The 22,806-nt window shown below is 55.8% G+C and overlaps 1 protein-coding gene across 1 annotated transcript; it reads left to right on the plus strand.

Annotated features, from left to right (window-relative positions):
* The first annotated feature begins 1,621 nt into the window (after window positions 1–1,621).
* TRIM45 (tripartite motif containing 45) lies at window positions 1,622–21,697 on the plus strand. Its single transcript, XM_072139003.1, has 6 exons — window positions 1,622–3,008; window positions 16,990–17,720; window positions 17,801–17,927; window positions 20,652–20,766; window positions 20,848–20,974; window positions 21,047–21,697. Exons 1-6 carry the CDS (start codon window positions 2,623–2,625, stop codon window positions 21,190–21,192), a joined length of 1,632 nt encoding a protein of 543 aa, XP_071995104.1. The 5' UTR covers window positions 1,622–2,622; the 3' UTR covers window positions 21,193–21,697.
* Window positions 21,698–22,806: the final 1,109 nt, after the last annotated feature.

Genomic DNA, 22,806 nt, shown 5'->3' on the forward strand with positions numbered 1-22,806 from the left:
CGGAAGTATAAACCCGCCATCTATGTACACCCACATCCTGTACACCCTATATACTCCCCTCTGTATGATGTATACTGCCTCCTCCCTCCAGACCCCTCTGTCCTCCTCCTCCCTCCAGACCCCTCTGTCCTCCTCACCCCTCTGTCCCCCTCCTCCTCCTCCAGACCCCTCTGTCCCCCTCCTCCTCCTCCTCCAGACCCCTCTGTCCTCCTCCTCCAGACCCCTCTGTCCTCCTCCTCCTCCAGACCCCTCTGTCCTCCTCCTCCAGACCCCTCTGTCCTCCTCCAGGCCCCTCTGTCCTCCTCCTCCCTCCAGACCCCTCTGTCCTCCTCACCCCTCTGTCCCCCTCCTCCTCCTCCAGACCCCTCTGTCCTCCTCCTCTCTCCAGATCCCTCTGTCCTCCTCCTCCAGACCCCTCTGTCCTCCTCCAGGCCCCTCTGTCCTCCTCCTCCTCCTCCTCCAGACCCCTCTGTCCGCCTCCAGGCCCCTTTGTCCTCCTCCTCCTCCAGGCCCCTCTGTCCTCCTCCTCCAGACCCCTCTGTCCTCCTCCTCCAGACCCCTCTGTCCTCCTCCTCCTCCTCCAGACCCCTCTGTCCTCCTCCTCCTCCTCCAGACCCCTCTGTCCTCCTCCTCCTCCTCCAGACCCCTCTGTCCTCCTCCTCCTTCTCCAGACTCCTCTGTCCTCCTCCTCCTCCAGACTCCTCTGTCCTCCTCCTCCTCCAGACCCCTCTGTCCTCCTCCTCCTCCTCCAGACCCCTCTGTCCTCCTCCTCCTCCTCCTCCAGACCCTCTGTCCTCCTCCTCCTCCTCCAGACCCCTCTGTCCTCCTCCTCCAGACCCCTCTGTCCTCCTCCTCCAGACCCCTCTGTCCTCCTCCTCCTCCTCCAGACCCCTCTGTCCTCCTCCTCCTCCTCCAGACCCCTCTGTCCTCCTCCTCCTCCTCCTCCAGACCCCTCTGTCCTCCTCCTCCTCCTCCTCCAGACCCCTCTGTCCTCCTCCTCCTCCTCCTCCAGACCCCTCTGTCCTCCTCCTCCTCCTCCTCCAGACCCCTCTGTCCTCCTCCTCCTCCTCCTCCAGACCCCTCTGTCCTCCTCCTCCTCCAGACCCCTCTGTCCTCCTCCTCCTCCTCCAGACCCCTCTGTCCTCCTCCCTCCAGACCCCTCTGTCCTCCTCCTCCAGACCCCTCTGTCCTCCTCCTCCTCCTCCAGACCCCTCTGTCCTCCTCCTCCTCCTCCAGACCCCTCTGTCCTCCTCCTCCTCCTCCAGACCCCTCTGTCCTCCTCCTCCTCCTCCAGACCCCTCTGTCCTCCTCCTCCTCCTCCAGACCCCTCTGTCCTCCTCCTCCTCCTCCAGACCCCTCTGTCCTCCTCCTCCTCCTCCAGACCCCTCTGTCCTCCTCCTCCTCCTCCTCCAGACCCCTCTGTCCTCCTCCTCCTCCTCCTCCAGACCCCTCTGTCCTCCTCCTCCTCCTCCTCCAGACCCCTCTGTCTCCTCCTCTCTCCAGGCCCCTCTGTCCTCCTCCTCTCTCCAGGCCCCTCTGTCCTCCTCCTCTCTCCAGGCCCCTCTGTCCTCCTCCTCTCTCCAGGAGAATGGAGGAACCTCCGGCCTCTAGAGGTTTCTACAAATTTCTGACTCAAGGGGTGTATACTTATATACACATCACACTCTTCAGACTTATCACATACATTTCCAAGGAATTATACAGAGTTTTGTGGATGCAACATTTAACAATGAGGAAAAGTTGAATGGATGTGTATATGTGGTGTGTATATGGTCTGTATATGGTGTATATAAGGTTTGGATATGTTAGGACTGTGTATATGGTCTGTATATGGTGTATATAAGGTTTGGATGTGTTACGTCTCTGTGTATATGGTCTGTATATGGTGTATATAAGGTTTGGATATGTTAGGACTGTGTATACGGTGTGTATATAAGGTTTGAATGTGTTACGTCTCTGTGTATATGACCTGTATATGGTGTATATAAGGTTTGGATATGTTACGTCTCTGTGTATATGGTCTGTATATGGTGTATATAAGGTTTGGATATGTTAGGACTGTGTATATGGTCTGTATATGGTGTATATAAGGTTTGGATGTGTTACGTCTCTGTGTATATGGTCTGTATATGGTGTATATAAGGTTTGGATATGTTAGGACTGTGTATACGGTGTGTATATAAGGTTTGGATGTGTTACGTCTCTGTGTATATGACCTGTATATGGTGTATATAAGGTTTGGATGTGTTACGTCTCTGTGTATATGGTCTGTATATGGTGTATATAAGGTTTGGATATGTTTGTCTCTGTGTGGGGGGAGCGGCAGGTACTCGTGTAGTTGGGTGACCTCCAGCAGCAGGGTGGGGGCAGGGTGATTGCTCAGAGCTGGAATCCCGGGAATGTGCTCAGGATTCGGCCATTCTGTGGTATGAGGATCAGTGTGAGCAGCACCCACAGCCGGGTGCTCATTCCTGCCACTTCCTGGGAGAGGAGGAGTGTGCGCTGCGGCCTGGGACACAGCTGTGAGATCTCCCCGGCTGCTCCTGTAGGTTCTGCACATAAATCTCATCCCTCTGCAGTCTGGATCTAGAACTATCCGGAGCCATCCCGCTGTAGGGATACATGGCGCAGAGCGGGCGTCTGGAGGACGCATCGGCCGTCCTGGGTCAGTCTCATTGTCCGCAGTGCGGGGACCTGTTCTCGGACCCCCGGGTCCTGCCCTGCCTGCACACCCTGTGTATGCGCTGCCTCCAGGACCTAGAACCCTTCAGCGCGCAGGAGAGAGGGCAGAGCGCCCTGTGCCCGGTGTGCGACTCCGAGGTGTCCCTGCCGCTTGGAGGGGTCACAGACCTGTTACCGGACCTGCTGGCCCAGAACCAGGTGCTGCTGGAGCGGTTGCGCTGTGGAGGGGGACACGTGCCGTGTGACCTGTGTGGGGACGGCAAAGGAGAGTGGCGCTGCCTGGACTGCAAGGTGACCGTCTGCGAGTTCTGCTGCCAGGCCCACAGGTAAGTAACATCCCACCGCCTCCTGGTAACCAGGTGTGCACCGCTATAAGTGTCCCCCAGAACCTCCTGCCTCCTGGTAACCAGGTGTGCTCTGCTATAAGTGTCCCCCAGACCCTCCCGTCTCCTAGTAACCAGGTGTGCTCTGCTATAAGTGTCCCCCCAGCACCTCCCGTCTCCTAGTAACCCGGTGTGCGCTGCTAAAAGTGTCCCCTCAGACCCTCCCGTCTCCTAGTAACCAGGTGTGCGCTGCTACAAGTGTCCCCCAGAACTTCCCGTCTCCTAGTAAACAAGTGTGCTCTGCTATAAGTGTTCCCCAGAACCTCCCGTCTCCTAGTAACCAGGTGTGCTCTGCTATAAGTGTTCCCCAGAACCTCCCGTCTCCTAGTAACCAGGTGTGCGCTGCTATAAGTGTCCCCCAGAGCTTCCCGTCTCCTAGTTACCAGGTGTGCGCTGCTAAAAGTGTCCCCTCAGACCCTCCCGTCTCCTAGTAACCAGGTGTGCTCTGCTATAAGTGTTCCCCAGAACCTCCCGTCTCCTAGTAACCAGGTGTGCGCTGCTATAAGTGTCCCCCAGAGCTTCCCGTCTCCTAGTTACCAGGTGTGCGCTGCTAAAAGTGTCCCCTCAGACCCTCCCGTCTCCTAGTAACCAGGTGTGCTCTGCTATAAGTGTTCCCCAGAACCTCCCGTCTCCTAGTAACCAGGTGTGCGCTGCTATAAGTGTCCCCCAGAGCTTCCCGTCTCCTAGTTACCAGGTGTGCGCTGCTAAAAGTGTCCCCTCAGACCCTCCCGTCTCCTAGTAACCAGGTGTGCTCTGCTATAAGTGTTCCCCAGAACCTCCCGTCTCCTAGTAACCAGGTGTGCGCTGCTATAAGTGTCCCCCAGAGCTTCCCGTCTCCTAGTTACCAGGTGTGCGCTGCTAAAAGTGTCCCCTCAGACCCTCCCGTCTCCTAGTAACCAGGTGTGCTCTGCTATAAGTGTTCCCCAGAACCTCCCGTCTCCTAGTAACCAGGTGTGCGCTGCTATAAGTGTCCCCCAGAGCTTCCCGTCTCCTAGTTACCAGGTGTGCGCTGCTAAAAGTGTCCCCTCAGACCCTCCCGTCTCCTAGTAACCAGGTGTGCGCTGCTACAAGTGTCCCCCAGAACCTCCCGTCTCCTAGTAACCAGGTGTGCGCTGCTATAAGTGTTCCCCAGAACCTCCCGTCTCCTAGTAACCAGGTGTGCGCTGCTATAAGTGTCCCCCAGAACTTCCCGTCTCCTAGTAACCAGGTGTGCGATGCTACAAGTGTCCCCCAGAACCCCCCGCCTCCTAGTAACCAGGTGTGCGCTGCTATAAGTGTCCCCCAGAACCCCCCGTCTCCTAGTAACCAGGTGTGCGATGCTACAAGTGTCCCCCAGAACCCCCCGCCTCCTAGTAACCAGGTGTGCGCTGCTATAAGTTTCCCCCGGAACCTCCCGTCTCCTAGTAACCAGGTGTGCGCTGCTATAAGTTTCCCCCGGAACCTCCCATCTCCTAGTAACCAGGTGTGCGCTGCTATAAGTTTCCCCCGGAACCTCCCGTCTCCTAGTTACCAGGTGTGCGCTGCTATAAGTTTCCCCCGGAACCTCCCGTCTCCTAGTAACCAGGTGCGCGCTGCTATAAGTGTCCCCCCAGAACCTCCCGTCTCCTAGTAACCAGGTGTGCGCTGCTATAAGTGTCCCCCCAGAATGCCTCAGTAGCGCTGGACCACTATGCATAGACTGGGTGGCATGATACTGCAGGATACCATATAACACAACTTTGGGCCCTTCAATGGTAACAGATCCCCTCTTATACCACCTAACCATAAATACGTGGAGCACTTCCTTTGCTGGGTGAAAAAATGGTCACATCTTTATTTCTCCATTTTAACAATTCAAAACGCTTAAGGCACTTAATTGCTTCAGGTTCATTTTGCTTGGTCGCTGTATGTCAGCTGGACTCCCATCTGGCAAGTCGGCCAGCCGAGCGTTCTCTTCCACCAGCTGTGACTTGGTGCATGTAACAAGAAAAACAAACAATTGAACAAAATTTCTCAAAATAGCAGCATGGGAGCGGCCCCCCCTCCCTATCAGCAAGGGCAGAGCATAGAAGGAACCAGCCTTATAAAGGCCTACGCCTAAGTAGAAGGGGAGATGTGATGAGGTAGACAAGGAGGAGGGGTAAGTGACCCAGCACAACCACCCACCACCTTTTTTTTTTTTTAATTAAAGTGCCAGTAGCCCAAAAATCCCATAACTATAATTCCCTAAAACCCCCAGCCTCCAGTCCCGGGGTACCTTCACTATAAGGTCAGGGGTACCCCACAACCATGTTACTTCCCCTCCCTGGACCCTATAAATGAGGCATGGATTGGTCCTTACTATACCAGACCTTCTCACCATTTAACACACAGGATTTAACCTAAAGTCAGTGATCTATGTTGGTGGTAGACACCATGATGGTGGATTATTTTGGTTCCTGGTGGTCATTAGGTGCTTAGTACTGAAGATCCCGACTACTCTATTCTCTTATTGTGTTGTAGGCCTTAGCTTCTTCTCTCAACAGATCTTCTCTCCACAATCTTCATTGTTTCTGAATCTGCAGTTGGATCTGATGTTCTAGATTTTTCTGGTGGTTCTTCTACGTCTAGTGGTGGACTTTCTGGTGATGAAGACATCTCCAGTGACTCTTGAGGTTCACATTCTGCTGCTTCTTCTTTGTGTCACTTGTTGTCATCTGTATCGGGTGAATCTTTCCATCATTTTCCTGGACTACCATTCAGGTTCTTCACTAGAAGTCGACTTCCAGGTGTCACGGGTGCTCCCGCGATCGCTGTCTCGGATCGCGGGCGCACCCGTGTCCCTGCTGCTGCCCCCGGTCCCAGGCCCCGCTCACCTTCCCTGGCTCCCGCAATGTCCTCCCTGGCTCCCTCAGCTCGGCGCGCGCATACCCGTCTCCTAGGGCGCGCGCGCGCCGTCACTCTAAGATTTAAAGGGCCAGCGCGCCAATAATTGGCGCTGGCCTGCTATAAGTTTCTTCCCCTTCCTGTGACCCTTGCCGGATCTTTGTGCCTCATAGCCTTAGAGAAAGCTTCCAAGCGAGTATTCCTGCGTTCCTGTGTATTCCTGCATTCCTGTGTATTCCTGCGTTCCTGTGCGTCTCTGCTCCCAAGTCCTGTGTTACCTGTGTTCCTCTGTGTTACTGTGTTTCTGTGTCTGTGTTCCCGTCTCCTTCTGCCTGGACCTCCTGTTGCTGACCCCGGATTGGACTTCACCTTGCATCTCTGCCGCCTGCCTTGACCCTGTGCCTGGACCCGACCACGAGACTGTCTCCTGTTAAGGTACCTAGACCTCGGCTGCCACCGCGGGCCAGTCGCACCTGTGGAACAACCAGGTGGTATTCTGCCGCAGCAAGTCCAACCCGCTTTGCGGCGGGCTCTGGTGAAGACCAGGTGCCACTTGGACTCCGGTCCCAGGTGTCGGCTGGTACCACCTCCCGCGGTGGTCCAGGGGATTCACACACCCCGAATCCTGACAGTAAGATCCTGCCATGGATCCCGCCGAGGTTCCGCTTCCTACTCGTCCCAACTTTGCCGCCATTGTGGTCCAGCAATCCCGGGAGATTGCCGCTCAGCGTGAACAGCTGGATCAAGTCACCACCATGCTGCAACAGCTGCTAGCCGCCCTGCAACAGGCTCCTGTGCCCGCTCCCGCGACCCCTGCCGGTCCGGTCTGTCCTCCTGCCGCCGAACCCTGACTACGGCTGTCTATGCCCCGCAAGTTTGACGGAGACCCCAAGGATTGCCGGGGCTTTATAACTCAGTGCTCTCTGCAAATAGAGCTGATGCCTTTGCAGTTTGTCTCGGAGCGGTCTAAGGTGGTATTCTTCGGCAGTCTCCTCTCCGGGAAAGCCCTGGCCTGGGCTACCTCTCTTTGGGATAGAGGCGACCCAGTCACGACTACTCTCACGGCTTTTCTGGCAGAGTTCCGGGCCGTATTTGAGGAACCTGCACGGGCCTCTTCTGCCGAGCCTGCTTTACCGAACCTGCGCCAAGGCAGCTCGTCTGTGGGAGAGTATGCGGTTCAGTTCCGCACCCTGGCCTCTGAACTAGCCTGGAACGATGCAGCCCTCATCGCTACCTTTAAGAAGGGACTCTCTGCGCAGGTTAAGGACGCTCTGGCTGCTCGGGACCTGCTGTCAACTCTGAGTGGTCTTATCACACTGGCCACTCGGATTGATGTTCGGTTCAAGGAACGCGCCGAGGAACTCCGCACCCACAAGCCCGGGTAAGACGTTTTCCTCGCCTGGCTCCAGCCTTTCAAAGACCTCTCCAACCTTTGCCTGAATTGTCTGCTGAGGAAGCTATGCAGGTGGACAGAATTCGGCTCTCCCTACAGGAGCGTTCAAGACGACGACAGGAGAACCTCTGTCTGTACTGTGCCAGCCCAGAGCACTTCATCGGTTCCTGTCCTTTCCGTCCTTAACGTCTGGGAAACGCCAGCACCTAGGCTTCTTGGGAGAGGCGTCCCTAGGTGTAAGTACAGCTTCTCCACGTCTGACTCTTCCCGTGCTCCTCAGCACTGGCACCGGTACCCAGATCCAGGTTTCTGCCTTCCTGGACTCGGGCTCTACAGCGAACTTTGTGGATGCAGCCTTGGTCTCTCAGCATCACTTCCCGGTGGTTCGTCTCGAGAAGCCATTGTCCATTGCCTCGGTCAATGGTCAGATTCTCTCCGTGCCCATCTGGTTTCGCACGGAACCCCTGCTTCTGCAAGTTGGTGCCCTACATCAAGAGAGACTTTCTTTTTTTGTGCTGCCCCAAAGCACATCTGCTCTACTGCTGGGTCTCCCCTGGTTGCAGCTTCATGCCCCTATTCTGGACTGGTCTTCTGGGGAGATTCTCCGTTGGGGTCCAGATTGTTCCTCACATTGCATGCGGGTCCTTCTTCCACTGCCTGTCAGGACTTCTACGTTGTCTCACAAACCTCTGCAGAGACTTCCCGCTCCGTATATGGACTTCGCAGATGTGTTTTCCAAGAGACAAGCTGAGACACTACCTCCACATCGTTCCTATGATTGCCCTGTGGATCTCCTTCCGGGTGCCACTCTCCCCAGAGGTAGGGTCTATCCGCTTTCTGTTCCTGAGATGGCTGCTATGTCTGAATACATCAAGGAGAATCTGCAGAGGGGTTTCATACGCAAGTCCTCCTCTCCGGCTGGTGCAGGATTCTTCTTTGTCACCAAGAAAGACGGCTCCTTACGTCCCTGTATAGACTATCGTGGGCTGAACAAGATCACGGTTAAAAACAGATACCCCTTGCCGTTGATCACGGAACTCTTTGATCGCCTGCGCGGCGCCAAGGTATTCTCCAAACTGGATCTTCGGGGTGCTTACAATCTCATCCGGATCCGCAAAGGTGACGAGTGGAAGACGGCTTTTAATACCCGGGATGGGCATTTTGAATATTTAGTGATACCCTTTGGACTGTGTAATGCCCCTGCTGTCTTTCAGGAATTTGTTAATGACATTTTCCGGGACCTCCTCTATACGTGTGTCGTGGTCTACCTGGATTACATCTTGGTGTACTCTCCGGACCTTGAATCCCACCAGACACACGTATGCCAAGTTCTTGGTCGACTTCGTGCCAACCATCTCTACGCCAAACTGGAGAAATGCCAGTTTCACCAGCACAGTCTTCCATTTCTTGGTTATATAATTTCCGACAAAGGCCTCCAGATGGATCCCGCAAAACTGTCAGCAGTTCTTCAGTGGCCACGTCCAGAGGACCTCCGAGCCATACAGAGGTTCCTGGGGTTTGCAAATTATTATCGACAGTTTATTCCCCATTTCTCCACTGTGGTGTCTCCCATCGTGGCCCTCACTAAGAAGGGTGCCAATCCACGTTCCTGGTCTCCTACAGCTGAAGAGGCCTTCTCCAAGTTAAAGTCCGCTTTTGCCTCGGCTCCAGTACTCTCTAGACCTGATACAGACAAACCTTTCTTTCTTGAGGTGGATGCGTCCTCCGTGGGAGCTGGAGCGGTCCTCACCCAAAAAGGGCCCAGGGGCCGAACTTCCACTTGCGGCGGCTTTTCAAAAACCTTTTCCCCAGCTGAAAGAAATGATTCTATTGGAGACCGAGAGCTCTTGGCCATTAAACTTGCTCTGGAGGAATGGCGGTATCCTCTGGAGGGTGCTCTTCATCCCATATGTGTGTACACTGACCACAAGAACTTGTTATACCTCCAGTCAGCCCAGCGCCTGAATCCCAGGCAAGCCCGGTGGTCATTGTTCTTTTCCCGTTTCGACCTGCTAATCCATTTTCGTCCAGCTGACAAGAACTTCAAGGCTGATGCTCTATTCCGTGCTTCTGATGTGATTGGAGAGGGACCAGCTCCTCGGCATATAATTTCTCCGGACCAGCTTGTTGTTGCAGCTCCAGTAGATCTTCGGCAGCTACCTCCTGGCAAGACATATGTTAGACCTGCTCTTCGGAAGAAGATTTTGTCTTGGGGACATTCTTCCCGTGTGGCTGGGCACCCTGGGGTGCAACGCACCGTGGCCCTCATCTCCCGCTACTACTGGTGGCCTGACCTGGTCAAAGATGTTCGGGAGTTTGTGGGATCCTGCTCCTCCTGTGCCCGCAACAAAGCCTCTCGTCTCAAGCCGGCTGGACTGTTACTACCGTTACCGATACCCAGTCGCCCGTGGTCCCATGTGGCAGTGGATTTTGTCACTGATCTGCCTGTCTCCTCGGGCAGTACTGTCATCTGGGTGGTGACGGACCGGTTTTCGAAGATGTCACATTTTGTTCCCCTTCCAGGTCTTCTGTCTTCTCCACAGCTTGCCAGCCTTTTCTTCAAACATATCTTCCGGCTGCATGGTCTTCTGCTGCACATCGTGTCCTTGTGTAACCAACTGCAGGTCAACCTTGACTTTTCTTCTGCCTACCACCCTCAGTCTAATGGTCAAGTGGAGAGGGTGAACCAGACTTTGGGCTGCTATCTCCGCCACTTCGTCTCAGCCCGTCAGGACAACTGGGCTGACCTCCTACCCTGGGCTGAGTTCTCATATAATTCCCTGGACTCTGGGTCTACTGGCTTGTCTCTGTTCTTCGTGGTCTATGGACGTATTCCTCGCCCTCCTCTTCCGCTGTCTACTCCCTCTGATGTCCCTGCGGTTGAGGATCTGCTGCTGGACCTCAACTCTATTTGGGACCAGACCTCTCCTCTTCTGCGAGCTACAGACCGTATCAAGACCCAGGCTGATAAGAGGCGTCGAGCTCCTCCCGTCTTTTCTCCTGGTGAAAAAGTATGGTTGTCGTCCGACTCAAGATACCTAGCTACAAGCTCGGTCCCCGGTTCCTTGGTCCTTTCGAGGTAATCAAGCGCATCAATCAAGTGGCCTACAAACTCCGCCTTCCTCCTTCTATGCGCATCCCGAACTCCTTCCATGTCTCCCTCCTGAAACCTGTCATCCTGAACCACTTCTCCCAACAATCCCCTCCTCCTGCTCCTGAGGCGGATTCCCCAGATGTCTATGAGGTTAAGGAAGTTCTGGACATGAAGTTCGTGAGGGATAAGCGGTTCTTTCTTGTAGACTGGAAGGGGTTCGGGCCTGAGGAGAGATCCTGGGAGTCCGAAGAGAACATTTTGGATCGGACTCTCCTCCAGAGGTTTATTGGCCGCAAGAAGAAGAGGGGGAGGCCGAAGGGGGGGGGGTACTGTCTCGGATCGCGGGCGCACCCGTGTTCCTGCTGCTGCCCCCGGTCCCGGGCCCTGCTCACCTTCCCTGGCTCCCGCAATGTCCTCCCTGGCTCCCGCAGCTCGGCGCGCGCGTCCCCGTCTCCTAGGGCGCGCGCGCGCCGTCACTCTCCTAGGGCCAGCACGCCAATAATTGGCACTGGTCTGCTATAAGTTTCTTCCCCTTCCTGTGACCCTTGCCGGATCTTTGTGCCTCATAGCCTTAGAGAAAGCTTCCAAGCGAGTATTCCTGCGTTCCTGTGTATTCCTGCGTTCCTGTGCGTCTCTGCTCCCAAGTCCTGTGTTTCCCGTGTTCCTCCGTGGTGCTGTGTTCCTGTGCCTGTGTTCCCGTCCCCTTCTGCCTGGACCTCCTGTTGCTGACCCCGGATTGGACTTCACCTTGCATCTCTGCCGCCTGCCTTGACCCTGTGCCTGGACCCGACCACGAGACTGTCTCCTGTTAAGGTACCTAGACCTCGGCTGCCACCGCGGGCCAGTCGCACCTGTGGAACGACCAGGTGGTATTCTGCCGCAGCAAGTCCAACCCGCTTTGCGGCGGGCTCTGGTGAAGACCAGGTGCCACTTGCACTCTTGTCCCAGGTGTCGGCTGGTACCACCTCCCGCGGTGGTCCAGGGGATTCACACACCCCGAATCCTGACACCAGGGATAGGTTCTTCTCCATGACATTCATGGTGGCTGAGTGAGTAGCACTTCTGCATTGCAGTGCTGGGGTCCTTGGTTCGAGTCCCACCCAGGTCAACATCTGCAAAGAGTTTGTATGTTCTCTCCGTGTTTGCATGCGTGTCCTCCGGTTTCTTCCCACACTCCACAACATACTGGTAGGTTGATTAGATTGTGAGCCCCATGGGGACTGATGTGCAGCGTTGCGTAGTCGCTATTTAAGTAAAGAATTATTATTTCATGGTCACAGTATTGTTCGGTGTTCTGTGCTGCCCCTTTTGATGTCTTTGAGGCATTTTGTAGGCTTCTGCCAGTTTTTTTTTGTCCATATTGAAGCGTAGTGTGAGTATTGTACCTTTCTGGGGTGTCAAACATTTTGTCAGAAGTCTTGGAGATCGACCAAACAGCAGGTAAAAGGGGAACATCCTGTTGTCTCACTTTCCATGTGACCATAAGGTTTGATCTACGCTCTTCCTGTCCATTCCCCTCTGGAGGATCCCGTGTTGTATGATAATTCGGCAGTATTTTCCAAGCCTGTCAGATAGCGGTTTCCCATCTTCTCTTCCCAGATCATGAGATGGAACAAAAGGTTTTGCTCAAGGTCTGGCTACAGATCTCATATTTTAGGCCTTCCAGGTTCCTTTGATATTTAGCTGTGGATGAACGGAGTCTAGAAGGACCACAGATCTATTGTTATGTTATGAAAGTCATAAGAAGATCTACCGGATTCTTTCATAAATCCTTGCTGGTCGACTTTTCTATAAACCTGGAGCTTCCATATAGTCCTTGTAGGCCGTCCTGATGTCTAGGAGTTGGGTTGCTGATTTCTGTGATGTTGATGCAGAGGAGGCCTGAGGACGTGAGGACTTTCTCTGGAAGCCCCTGTCTGTCTTGTGCGGAGGAGGCCTGGGGATGTGAGGACATTCTCTGGAAGCCCCCATCTGTCTGGTGGGGAGAAGGCCTGGGGACGTGAGGACTTTCTCTGTAAGCCCCGCTCTGTCTGGTGCAGAGGAGGCCTGGGGGCGTCAGGACTTTCTCAGGAAGCCCTGCTCTGTCTGGTGGGGAGGAGGCCTGGGGACGTGAGGACTTTCTCTGTAAGCCCCGCTCTGTCTGGTGCGGAGGAGGCCTGGGGGCGTCAGGACTTTCTCAGGAAGCCGTGCTCTGTCTGGTGCGGAGGAGGCCGGGAGACGTGAGGACTTTCTCTGGAAGCCTCGGTCTGTCTAGTGGGGAGGGGGCCGGGGGGCGTGAGGACTTTCTCAGGAAGCCTCGGTCTGTCTGGTTCGGAGGAGGCCTGGGGACGTGAGGACTTTCTCTGGAAGCCTCGGTCTGTCTAGTGGGGAGGAGGCCTGGGGACGTGAGGACTTTCTCTGGAAGCCTTGGTCTGTCTGGTGGGGAGGAGGCCTGGGGACGTGAGGACTTTCTTTGGAAGCCTCGGTCTGTCTGGTGCAGAGGAGGCCCGGGGACGTGAGGACTTTTTCTGGAAGCCCCGCTCTGTCTGGTGCGGAGGAGGCCTGGGGACGTGAGGACTTTTTCTGGATGCCCCTCTCTGTCTGGTGCGGAGGAGGCCTGGGGACGTGAGGACTTTCTCTGGAAGCCCCGCTCTGTCTGGTGCGGAGGAGGCCTGGGGACGTGAAGACTTTCTCTGGAAGCCTCGGTCTGTCTGGTGGGGAGGAGGCCTGGGAACGTGAGGACTTTCTCTGGAAGCCTCGGTCTGTCTGGTGCGGAGGAGGCCTGGGGACTTTCTCTGGAAGCCTCGGTCTGTCTGGTGCGGAGGAGGCCTGGGGACATGAGGACTTTCTCTGGAAGCCTCGGTCTGTCTGGTGTGGAGGAGGCCTGGGGACGTGAGGACTTTCTCTGGAAGCCCCGCTCTGTCTGGTGCGGAGGAGGCCCGGGGACGTGAGGACTTTTTCTGGAAGCCCCGCTCTGTCTGGTGCGGAGGAGGCCTGGGGACGTGAGGACTTTCTCTGGAAGCCTCGGTCTGTCTGGTGCGGAGGAGGCCTGTGGACGTGAGGACTTTCTCTGGAAGCCTCGGTCGGTCTGGTGCGGAGGAGGCCTGTGGACGTGAGGACTTTCTCTGGAAGCCTCGGTCGGTCTGGTGCGGAGGAGGCCCGGGGACGTGAGGACTTTCTCTGGAAGCCTCGGTCTGTCTGGTGGGGAGGAGGCCTGGGGACGTGAGGACGTTCTCTGGAAGCCTCGGTCTGTCTAGTGGGGAGGAGGCCTAGGGGGACGTGAGGACTTTCTCTGGAAGCCCCGGTCTGTCTGGTGCGGAGGAGGCCTGGGGACGTGAGGACTTTCTCTGGAAGCCTCGGTCTGTCTGGTGGGGAGGAGGCCTGGGGACGTGAGGACGTTCTCTGGAAGCCTCGGTCTGTCTGGTGGGGAGGAGGCCTAGGGGGACGTGAGGACTTTCTCTGGAAGCCCCGGTCTGTCTGGTGCGGAGGAGGCCTGGGGACGTGAGGACTTTCTCTGGAAGCCCCGGTCTGTCTGGTGCGGAGGAGGCCTGGGGACGTGAGGACTTTCTCTGGAAGCCCCGGTCTGTCTGGTGGGGAGGAGGCCTGGGGTCGTGAGGACTTTCTCTGGAAGCCTCGGTCTGTCTAGTGGGGAGGAGGCCTGGGGACGTGAGGACTTTCTCTGGAAGCCCCGGTCTGTCTGGTGGGGAGGAGGCCTGGGGACTTTCTCTGGAAGCCTCGCTCTGTCTGGTGCGGAGGAGGCCTGGGGACTTTCTCTGGAAGCCTCGGTCTGTCTGGTGCGGAGGAGGCCTGGGGACTTTCTCTGGAAGCCCCGCTCTGTCTGGTGTGGAGGAGGCCTGGGGACGTGAGGACTTTCTCTGGAAGCCTCGGTCTGTCTGGTGCGGAGGAGGCCTGGGGGGACGTGAGGACTTTCTCTGGAAGCCTCGGTCTGTCTGGTGGGGAGGAGGCCTGGGGACATGAGGACTTTCTCTGGAAGCCCCGGTCTGTCTGGTGGGGAGGAGGCCTGGGGACGTGGGGACTTTCTCTGGAAGCCCCGGTCTGTCTGGTGTGGAGGAGGCCTGGGGGGACGTGAGGACTTTCTCTGGAAGCCTCGGTCTGTCTGGTGGGGAGGAGGCCTGGGGACGTGAGGACTTTCTCTGGAAGCCCCGCTCTGTCTGGTGTGGAGGAGGCCTGGGGGGACGTGAGGACTTTCTCTGGAAGCCCCGCTCTGTCTGGTGCGGAGGAGACCTGGGGGGACGTGAGGACTTTCTCTGGAAGCCCCGGTCTGTCTGGTGCGGAGGAGGCCTGGGGGGACGTGAGGACTTTCTCTGGAAGCCCCGGGACGTGAGGACTTTCTCTGGAAGCCCCGGTCTGTCTGGTGCGGAGGAGGCCTGGGGGGACGTGAGGACTTTCTCTGGAAGCCCCGGGACGTGAGGACTTTCTCTGGAAGCCCCGGGACGTGAGGACTTTCTCTGGAAGCCCTGCTCTGTCTGGTGCAGGAGATTCGTGTTTGTCTTTCCATCTCTCATTATTTCTGGAGGTTTTCCATGTAGTTTCTCGCGTCTCCCGTTTTGCCGGACTTGGAGAACGCTTCATGTACTAATAAATCACCAATAACCTCGTTGGATTGAATGTTTCTTCATCAGTTTCACTTCTTTCAGTTCGGTTTTTTATTTTTAGTAGCTTCCGGTGATATAAAAAAAAGACACTTAACCCTCTACAGGTCCTTATGGATCCCGAACATCTAGGTCCACGTCTGTTATATGTACACTGACCTAAGTCTGATAGGATGCACCCAACCCATCTCTGGTGACAGGCGCAGTGCACCCCAACCTCACTGCACAGGAGCCGTGTATCTAATCCTCTCCTGTGTGATACTGCTGAGCTGTGTATCTAATCCTCTCCTGTGTGATACTGTCTGCTGAGCTGTGTATCTAATCCTCTCCTGTGTGATACTGCTGAGCTGTGTATCTAATCCTCTCCTGTGTGATACTGTCTGCTGAGCTGTGTATCTAATCCTCTCCTGTGTGATACTGCCTGCTGAGCGGTGTATCTAATCCTCTCCTGTGTGATACTGTCTGCTGAGCTGTGTATCTAATCCTCTCCTGTGTGATACTGTCTGCTGAGCTGTGTATCTAATCCTCTCCTGTGTGATACTGCCTGCTGAGCTGTGTATCTAATCCTATCCTGTGTGATACAGTCTGCTGAGCCGTGTATCTAATCCTCTCCTGTGTGATACAGTCTGCTGAGCTGTGTATCTAATCCTCTCCTGTGTGATACTGCCTGCTGAGCTGTGTATCTAATCCTCTCCTGTGTGATACTGCCTGCTGAGCTGTGTATCTAATCCTCTCCTGTGTGATACTGCCTGCTGAGCTGTGTATCTAATCCTCTCCTGTGTTATACTGACTGCTGAGCTGTGTATCTAATCCTCTCCTGTGTGATACTGTCTGCTGAGCCATGTATCTAATCCTCTCCTGTGTGATACTGTCTGCTGAGCCATGTATCTAATCCTCTCCTGTGTGATACAGCCAGCTGAGCCGTGTATCTAATCCTCTCCTGTGTGATACAGCCAGCTGAGCTGTGTATCTAATCCTCTCCTGTGTGATACAGCCAGCTGAGCTGTGTATCTAATCCTCTCCTGTGTGATACTGTCTGCTGTGCCGTGTATCTCAGCTCCTGTGCTGTCCCCCGCAGTCTTATCTGGACGGGTCACACCCTGGGGATGCGGTTACACGAGTCATTACTGCTTGTATAGTGACTGATCAGCACAGGAAGGAGAAGGGGCTCCCCCCAAACCAGGAAACCCCCAGAAAACTTCCCAAATCCACACACCTCATACTACAGTCACATCTTATCTTAAATCCGCCCCCTGCCTGTATATCCCGTGTGAGAGGTAGTCACAGCCCCGTCCCCTGCCTGTATATCCTGTGTGAGAGGTAGTCACAGCCCCGCCCTCTGCCTGTATATCCTGTGTGAGAGGTAGTCACAGCCCCGCCCCCTGCCTGTATATCCTGTGTGAGAGGTAGTCACAGCCCCGCCCCCTGCCTGTACATCCTGTGTGAGAGGTAGTCACAGCCCCGCCCCCTGCCTGTACATCCTGTGTGAGGTAGTCACAGCCCCGCCCCCTGCCTGTATATCCTGTGTGAGAGGTAGTCACAGCCCCGCCCCCTGCCTGTATATCCTGTGTGAGAGGTAGTCACAGCCCCGCCCCCTGCCTGTACATCCTGTGTGAGAGGTAGTCACAGCCCCGCCCCCCGCCTGTATATCCTGTGAGAGGTAGTCACAGCCCCGCCCCCTGCCTGTACATCCTGTGTGAGAGGTAGTCACAGCCCCGCCCCCTGCCTGTACATCCTGTGTGAGAGGTAGTCACAGCCCCGCCCCCTGCCTGTATATCCTGTGTGAGAGGTAGTCACAGCCCCGCCCCCTGCCTGTATATCCTGTGTGAGAGGTAGTCACAGCCCCGCCCCCTGCCTGTATATCCTGTGTGATGCCCCGCCCCCTGCCTGTATATCCTGTGTGAGAGGTAGTCACAGCCCCGCCCCCTATATAATTGGGGAATACAAGGCTGTGAGGAGCAGAACATTTCCTGGTCTTTATGTTGTGTTTTCTTTGTGCAGGCGGCAGAAGCGGACGGCTGAGCACTCCCTGCTGCCCATCCAGGACCTTCCCCCCGGCTCCTCCCTCTCTCCGCTTCCTGTCTGTAGCCTCCATGCTCTGGAGGAGCTGCGCCTGTTCTGTGAGTCGTGTTCTCTTCCCTCCTGTCGGGATTGTGCTTTGGTCAAGCACTTAGGACACGAGATGCGTCCAGTCCCAGAGGTCGCGGGGAGGCATCGGGCAGAGCTGCAGGGAGCCTTAGCAAAGTCTGAACCTCAGCTGGAGGTCCTGGAGGCCGCACTCCACAGGGTACAAGAAGCAGAAGATGATCTGACGAGGAGTGCCGAGGTCCTGAGGCAAGACGTCGAGGCTTTCACTGAAGGCTACATGCGGGCAGTTCAGGAGCATCGGCTCCGGCTCCTCCAGGACATAGAGGAGGAAGTTCTCCGGAAAGACCAAGCCTTGACCCTACAGCGTGCTCGCCTGCGCCAGCATCTCACCGACCTCCGAACTTCCACCACATTCACGCGAGGCCTCCTAGAACGTGGACCAGACCTCCAGATTGTCCAAGCCAAGACCTTGGTCGTCAGTCGTCTGAAGGAGCTAAAGCAAGGAGACTACATCCAACAAGTGCAGACCGAAGGAATCGTCTTCAATCCCAAGGAGGAGGCAGGACTGTGCCAAGGCTATCAGGTGTACGGGGCGGTGCAGCGAGGGTGTGCCGACCCCGAGAGGTGCCAGGTCAGAGGACAAGGTGAGGACATCTCCGCTCTTGGTATCATAGACACCTGAGGAGGCTTTCTGACCTCTCATGTTCTTTACCAATGTCTCCAGGTCTCCAGTCTGTGTATCAGGGAAGACTCTGCAGCTTCACCCTCTCCTGCAGCACTAAATCCGGAGAACGGCTGGAGAAGATGGGGGCAACACCCAAGATCACTATTCTGCAGAAGGAATCGGGGAGGTTAGTCGTCTCCACGGCTGCTATGGTCATCACATGTCTAGAGATGGTGGGTGGTGTATTGGCTATAGTTTATCCAGAATAGAGGTCTCGATGGATTATTGGGTGGTACCCTCTCTCCAGAAGGGACACCTAGCTGGCAGAGCTTCCCTTCTCTATGCCTGGGTGCTGTGTGGCATCTCTATGCCTGGGTGCTGTGTGGCATCTCTCTGGCTGGGTTCTGTGTGGCATCTCTCTGGCTGGGTGCTGTGTGGCATCTCTCTGGCTGGGTGCTGTGTGGCATCTCTCTGGCTGGGTGCTGTGTGGCATCTCTCTGGCTGGGTGCTGTGTGGCATCTCTCTGGCTGGGTGCTGTGTGGCATCTCTCTGGCTGGGTGCTGTGTGGCATCTCTATGCCTGGGTGCTGTGTGGCATCTCTCTGGCTGGGTTCTGTGTGGCATCTCTATGCCTGGGTGCTGTGTGGCATCTCTCTGGCTGGGTGCTGTGTGGCATCTCTATGCCTGGGTGCTGTGTGGCATCTCTCTGGCTGGGTGCTGTGTGGCATCTCTCTGGCTGGGTGCTGTGTGGCATCTCTATGCCTGGGTGCTGTGTGGCATCTCTCTGGCTGGGTGCTGTGTGGCATCTCTATGGCTGGGTGCTGTGTGGCATCTCTCTGGCTGGGTGCTGTGTGGCATCTCTCTGGCTGGGTGCTGTGTGGCATCTCTCTGGCTGGGTGCTGTGTGGCATCTCTATGCCTGGGTGCTGTGTGGCATCTCTATGCCTGGGTGCTGTGTGGCATCTCTATGCCTGGGTGCTGTGTGGCATCTCTATGCCTGGGTGCTGTGTGGCATCTCTCTGGCTGGGTGCTGTGTGGCATCTCTATGCCTGGGTGCTGTGTGGCATCTCTCTGGCTGGGTGCTGGGTTAGGGACCCTTCCTTTAGAACAGAGCCTGGTGGGCGTCTTGGGTCTCCCCTTGCTTAGGTAACTGTGGGGTGAATTGGGTCTCCTCTCTCCTGCACCACTAAAACTGGAGAAAACAGGGGCAACTTCTAGGGTCACCGTTCTGCAGAAGGAATTAGGCAGGTCCTCTCCATGGCTGCTATAGTCATCACATATCCGGGTGGTGATGGTAGGTGCTGGGTGGTCCCCTCTTTGCAGAAGATAACTGGGTGGTGAGTCAGTGGTGGTGAGCCCGTGGCACTCGGAGCCCTCTCTATGGACACCATCACCCGAGCTCAGAGATCGCCAGACAGGACTCGAGGCCTCTTGCAGTCCCAGGACCCTGGAAGGAAACTCCAATGATAATCCAACACTTCTTCTCCTTCTTTCTTCCGTATTGGTGTCCTCAGGCGCCTTTGCAACAGGGCAGGGAGTAATAAGTTACTGCTTTAATTGTCGCATTGGCAAAATAGAGGTGGGTTTTGGTTGAAGTTTGGGCGCTCAGTGCCTAAAAGGTTCCCCATCACTGGCCTAGTTGGTGTCTTGGGTCCCCTCTTTCCACAAGATAACTTGGACTCCCAGTCCAACAGATGCAATGTTGGTGGATTGGGTCTCCCCCCTCTAGAACAGATGCAATGGTGGTGGATTGGGTCTCCCCCCTCTAGAACAGATGAAAAGGTGGTGAATTGGGTCTCCCCCCTCCAGAACAGATGCAATGTTGGTGGATTGGGTCTCCCCCCTCCAGAACAGATGCAATGGTGGTGGATTGGGTCCCCTCTTTCTAGAACAGATGCAATGGTGTTGGATTGGGTCTCCCCCCTCCAGAACAGATGCAATGGTGTTGGATTGGGTCTCCCCGCTCCAGAACAGATGCAATGGTGGTGGATTGGGTCTCCCCCCTCCAGAACAGATGCAATGGTGTTGGATTGGGTCTCCCCCCTCTAGAACAGATGCAATGGTGTTGGATTGGGTCTCCCCCCTCTAGAACAGATGCGATGGTGTTGGGTTGGGTCTCCCCCCTCTAGAACAGATGCGATGGTGTTGGGTTGGATCTCCCCCCTCCAGACCAGATGCAATGGTGTTGGGTTGGGTCTCCCCCCTCTAGAACAGATGCAATGGTGTTGGATTGGGTCTCCCCCCTCCAGAACAGATGCAATGGTGTTGGATTGGGTCTCCCCGCTCCAGAACAGATGCAATGGTGTTGGATTGGGTCTCCCCCCTCTAGAACAGATGCGATGGTGTTGGGTTGGGTCTCCCCCCTCTAGAACAGATGCGATGGTGTTGGGTTGGGTCTCCCCCCTCCAGACCAGATGCAATGGTGTTGGGTTGGGTCTCCCCCCTCTAGAACAGATGCAATGGTGTTGGATTGGGTCTCCCCCCCTCCAGAACAGATGCAATGGTGTTGGATTGGGTCTCCCCCCCTCCAGAACAGATGCGATGGTGTTGGATTGGGTCTCCCCCCTCCAGAACAGATGCAATGGTGGTGGATTGGGTCTCCCCCCTCCAGAACAGATGCAATGGTGGTGGATTGGGTCTCCCCCCTCCAGAACAGATGCAATGGTGTTGGGTTGGGTCTCCCCCCTCTAGAACAGATGCAATGGTGGTGGATTGGGTCCCCTCTTTCTAGAACAGATGCAATGGTGTTGGATTAGGTCTCCTCTATCTAGAACAGATGCAATGGTGGTGGATTGGGTCTCCCCCCTCCAGAACAGATGCAATGGTGGTGGATTAGGTCCCCTCTTTCTAGAACAGATGACTTGTAAATTGTGATGAGGAGAACTGATTGATGTCCTTCTCCGTACTGCACAGATCTCTACAGGCCTCCATTCAGGATAAAGAAGATGGGACCTACCAGATCTCGTACACCCCAGTGGAGGCGGGTCACCTCTCCATAAGTGTCTGTATAAGAGGCCGTCACATCCGGGTAAGAGCTGAAGAATGTGTCCCGATGACCCCATGTTACCGGGACAGTCGGGGTCATTGTCTTGCCCGGTTGTTTTCGCAGGGTTCCCCTTTTTCCGTCGCAGTGCGGGGGACGTGGCGCCAGCATCGTGGGATCTATCACTGCTGCACGTTCTGCTCCAGCGGTGGCCAGAAGGACGCCCGCTGCGGCTGTGGGGGGAGGATGCCAGGTAGGTGCCCGACTCCTGAAGAGGATTCTGTATACAGAGCTTCATCTGAATCTCATTGTCACCGTCCCACAGGTGGATTCCAGGGTTGTGGTCACGGTCACAAAGGGCACCCGGGCCAGTCCCATTGGTCATGTTGTGGATCCACGGCTGAGACTTCTGAATGCTCTGGTGTCAAGGACTCGGCCCCGCGCCATCTTCTCCGGACTGTGGCCTTATGACGGAGGAAGAGGTTGTGGAGTCTTAGGATTGCGTCTCCTATCAGTCACACGTTGCTGGAGTAGTGGTATCCAGGCCACGGGTGCCACGTCCAATGTGCCTTATGGTGAATATGAGACAAGAGGAGGCGACAATACAAGTGCCTTATGTTCTGTGCAATATTCACTGTCACACAATGTGGCTTTTTTATGGGGCGTCTTCTGCACCTCATTGTCATGTGGCAGCGGCGAGGTCTTGGCCGGTAACAAGTGAGATCAGGTCCAGCGAGTGGGAGGTGGACGCGGTGCTCCCAGCAGTCAGGGCCCTCGTGGCTCTCAGGTGATGAAGGTTGGGTCGCAGGTTCTAAGAACCCCAGGTCCTGACACATGGAGGACACAGGTCGGAGATGGTTCCTGGGCCACTGGTCTGGACCCGGGGCTGATGCGGAGACGTCTCCCGCGCTGCTCCGTTACTCTGCCGCTTATCACAGGAATAAATCTCTTTACCTTCTGTTCTTGAGGTTTTCCTTCTCGTCATCTTAATTTATAAATCAGTCCAGAAATCTTCTACTTCTGAGCCTCACGATCCTCTGACACTTTCTGTTCTACAGAGATCAGTCACCTCGTTATGAGGGAGGGGCCAGTGGAGATCTCATTAGCAGAAGAGGGAGGGGCCAGTGGAGATCTCATTAGCATGAGAGGGAGGGGTTATTTGGCTATAATTAAATGGATGCTTTCAATGATCAGAAGCAGTGGTGACAATTCGACCTCTTCCGACACAATGACCTCTGCAAAGGTCACTGAGAGCATGCCCACTCCACTCCACTCCACTATAGAAGTATATAGGAGATGTCACACAGGACGCCCCCTCACTAACAAAGATCATTCTTCACCCAGGGGGTTGTCCCCATAATATACAGAGTTATAAAATAAATGACAGGAGTTTCCTGGGTTTAAGATAGTGAGGACCAAATATTCTCACACCAGTCCCTTCTCCTCCTTCCTCTATGATTTCCTCCTCCTCTTTCCATCAAGAGTTTCCTCGTGCTGTAATGTTCCCATCCTCCTCTTCCCGTCGCCCTCTTCTGTTGTCCTTCCTCGTCCCGTCGCCCTCTTCTGTTGTCCTTCCCCGTCCCGCCGCCCTCTTCTGTTGTCCTTCCCCGTCCCGTCGCCCTCTTCTGTTGTCCTTCCCCGTCCCGCCGCCCTCTTCTGTTGTCCTTCCCCGTCCCGCCGCCCTCTTCTGTTGTCCTTCCCCGTCCCGCCGCCCTCTTCTGTTGTCCTTCCCCGTCCCGTCGCCCTCTTCTGTTGTCCTTCCCCGTCCCGTCGCCCTCTTCTGTTGTCCTTCCCCGTCCCGTCGCCCTCTTCTGTTGTCCTCCCTCGTCCCGCCGCCCTCTTCTGTTGTCCTTCCCCGTCCCGCCGCCCTCTTCTGTTGTCCTCCCTCGTCCCGCCGCCCTCTTCTGTTGTCCTTCCCCGTCCCGTCGCCCTCTTCTGTTGTCCTTCCCCGTCCCGCCGCCCTCTTCTGTTGTCCTTCCCCGTCCCGCCGCCCTCTTCTGTTGTCCTCCCTCGTCCCGCCGCCCTCTTCTGTTGTCCTTCCCCGTCCCGCCGCCCTCTTCTGTTGTCCTTCCCCGTCCCGCCGCC

Source organism: Engystomops pustulosus, chromosome 2 (assembly GCF_040894005.1).
Source record: "Engystomops pustulosus chromosome 2, aEngPut4.maternal, whole genome shotgun sequence".
Classification (NCBI taxonomy): Eukaryota; Metazoa; Chordata; class Amphibia; order Anura; family Leptodactylidae; genus Engystomops; species Engystomops pustulosus.

Bases quoted from the DNA above. Each gene is read 5' to 3' on its own strand.
- TRIM45 (XM_072139003.1), top strand. From the start codon at position 2,623: ATGGCGCAGAGCGGGCGTCTGGAGGACGCATCGGCCGTCCTGGGTCAG. The intron at 3,009-16,989 runs GTAAGTAACATC...TTCTTTGTGCAG, and splicing joins TTCTGCTGCCAGGCCCACAG to GCGGCAGAAGCGGACGGCTG. The intron at 17,928-20,651 runs GTTAGTCGTCTC...CGTACTGCACAG, and splicing joins CTGCAGAAGGAATCGGGGAG to ATCTCTACAGGCCTCCATTC.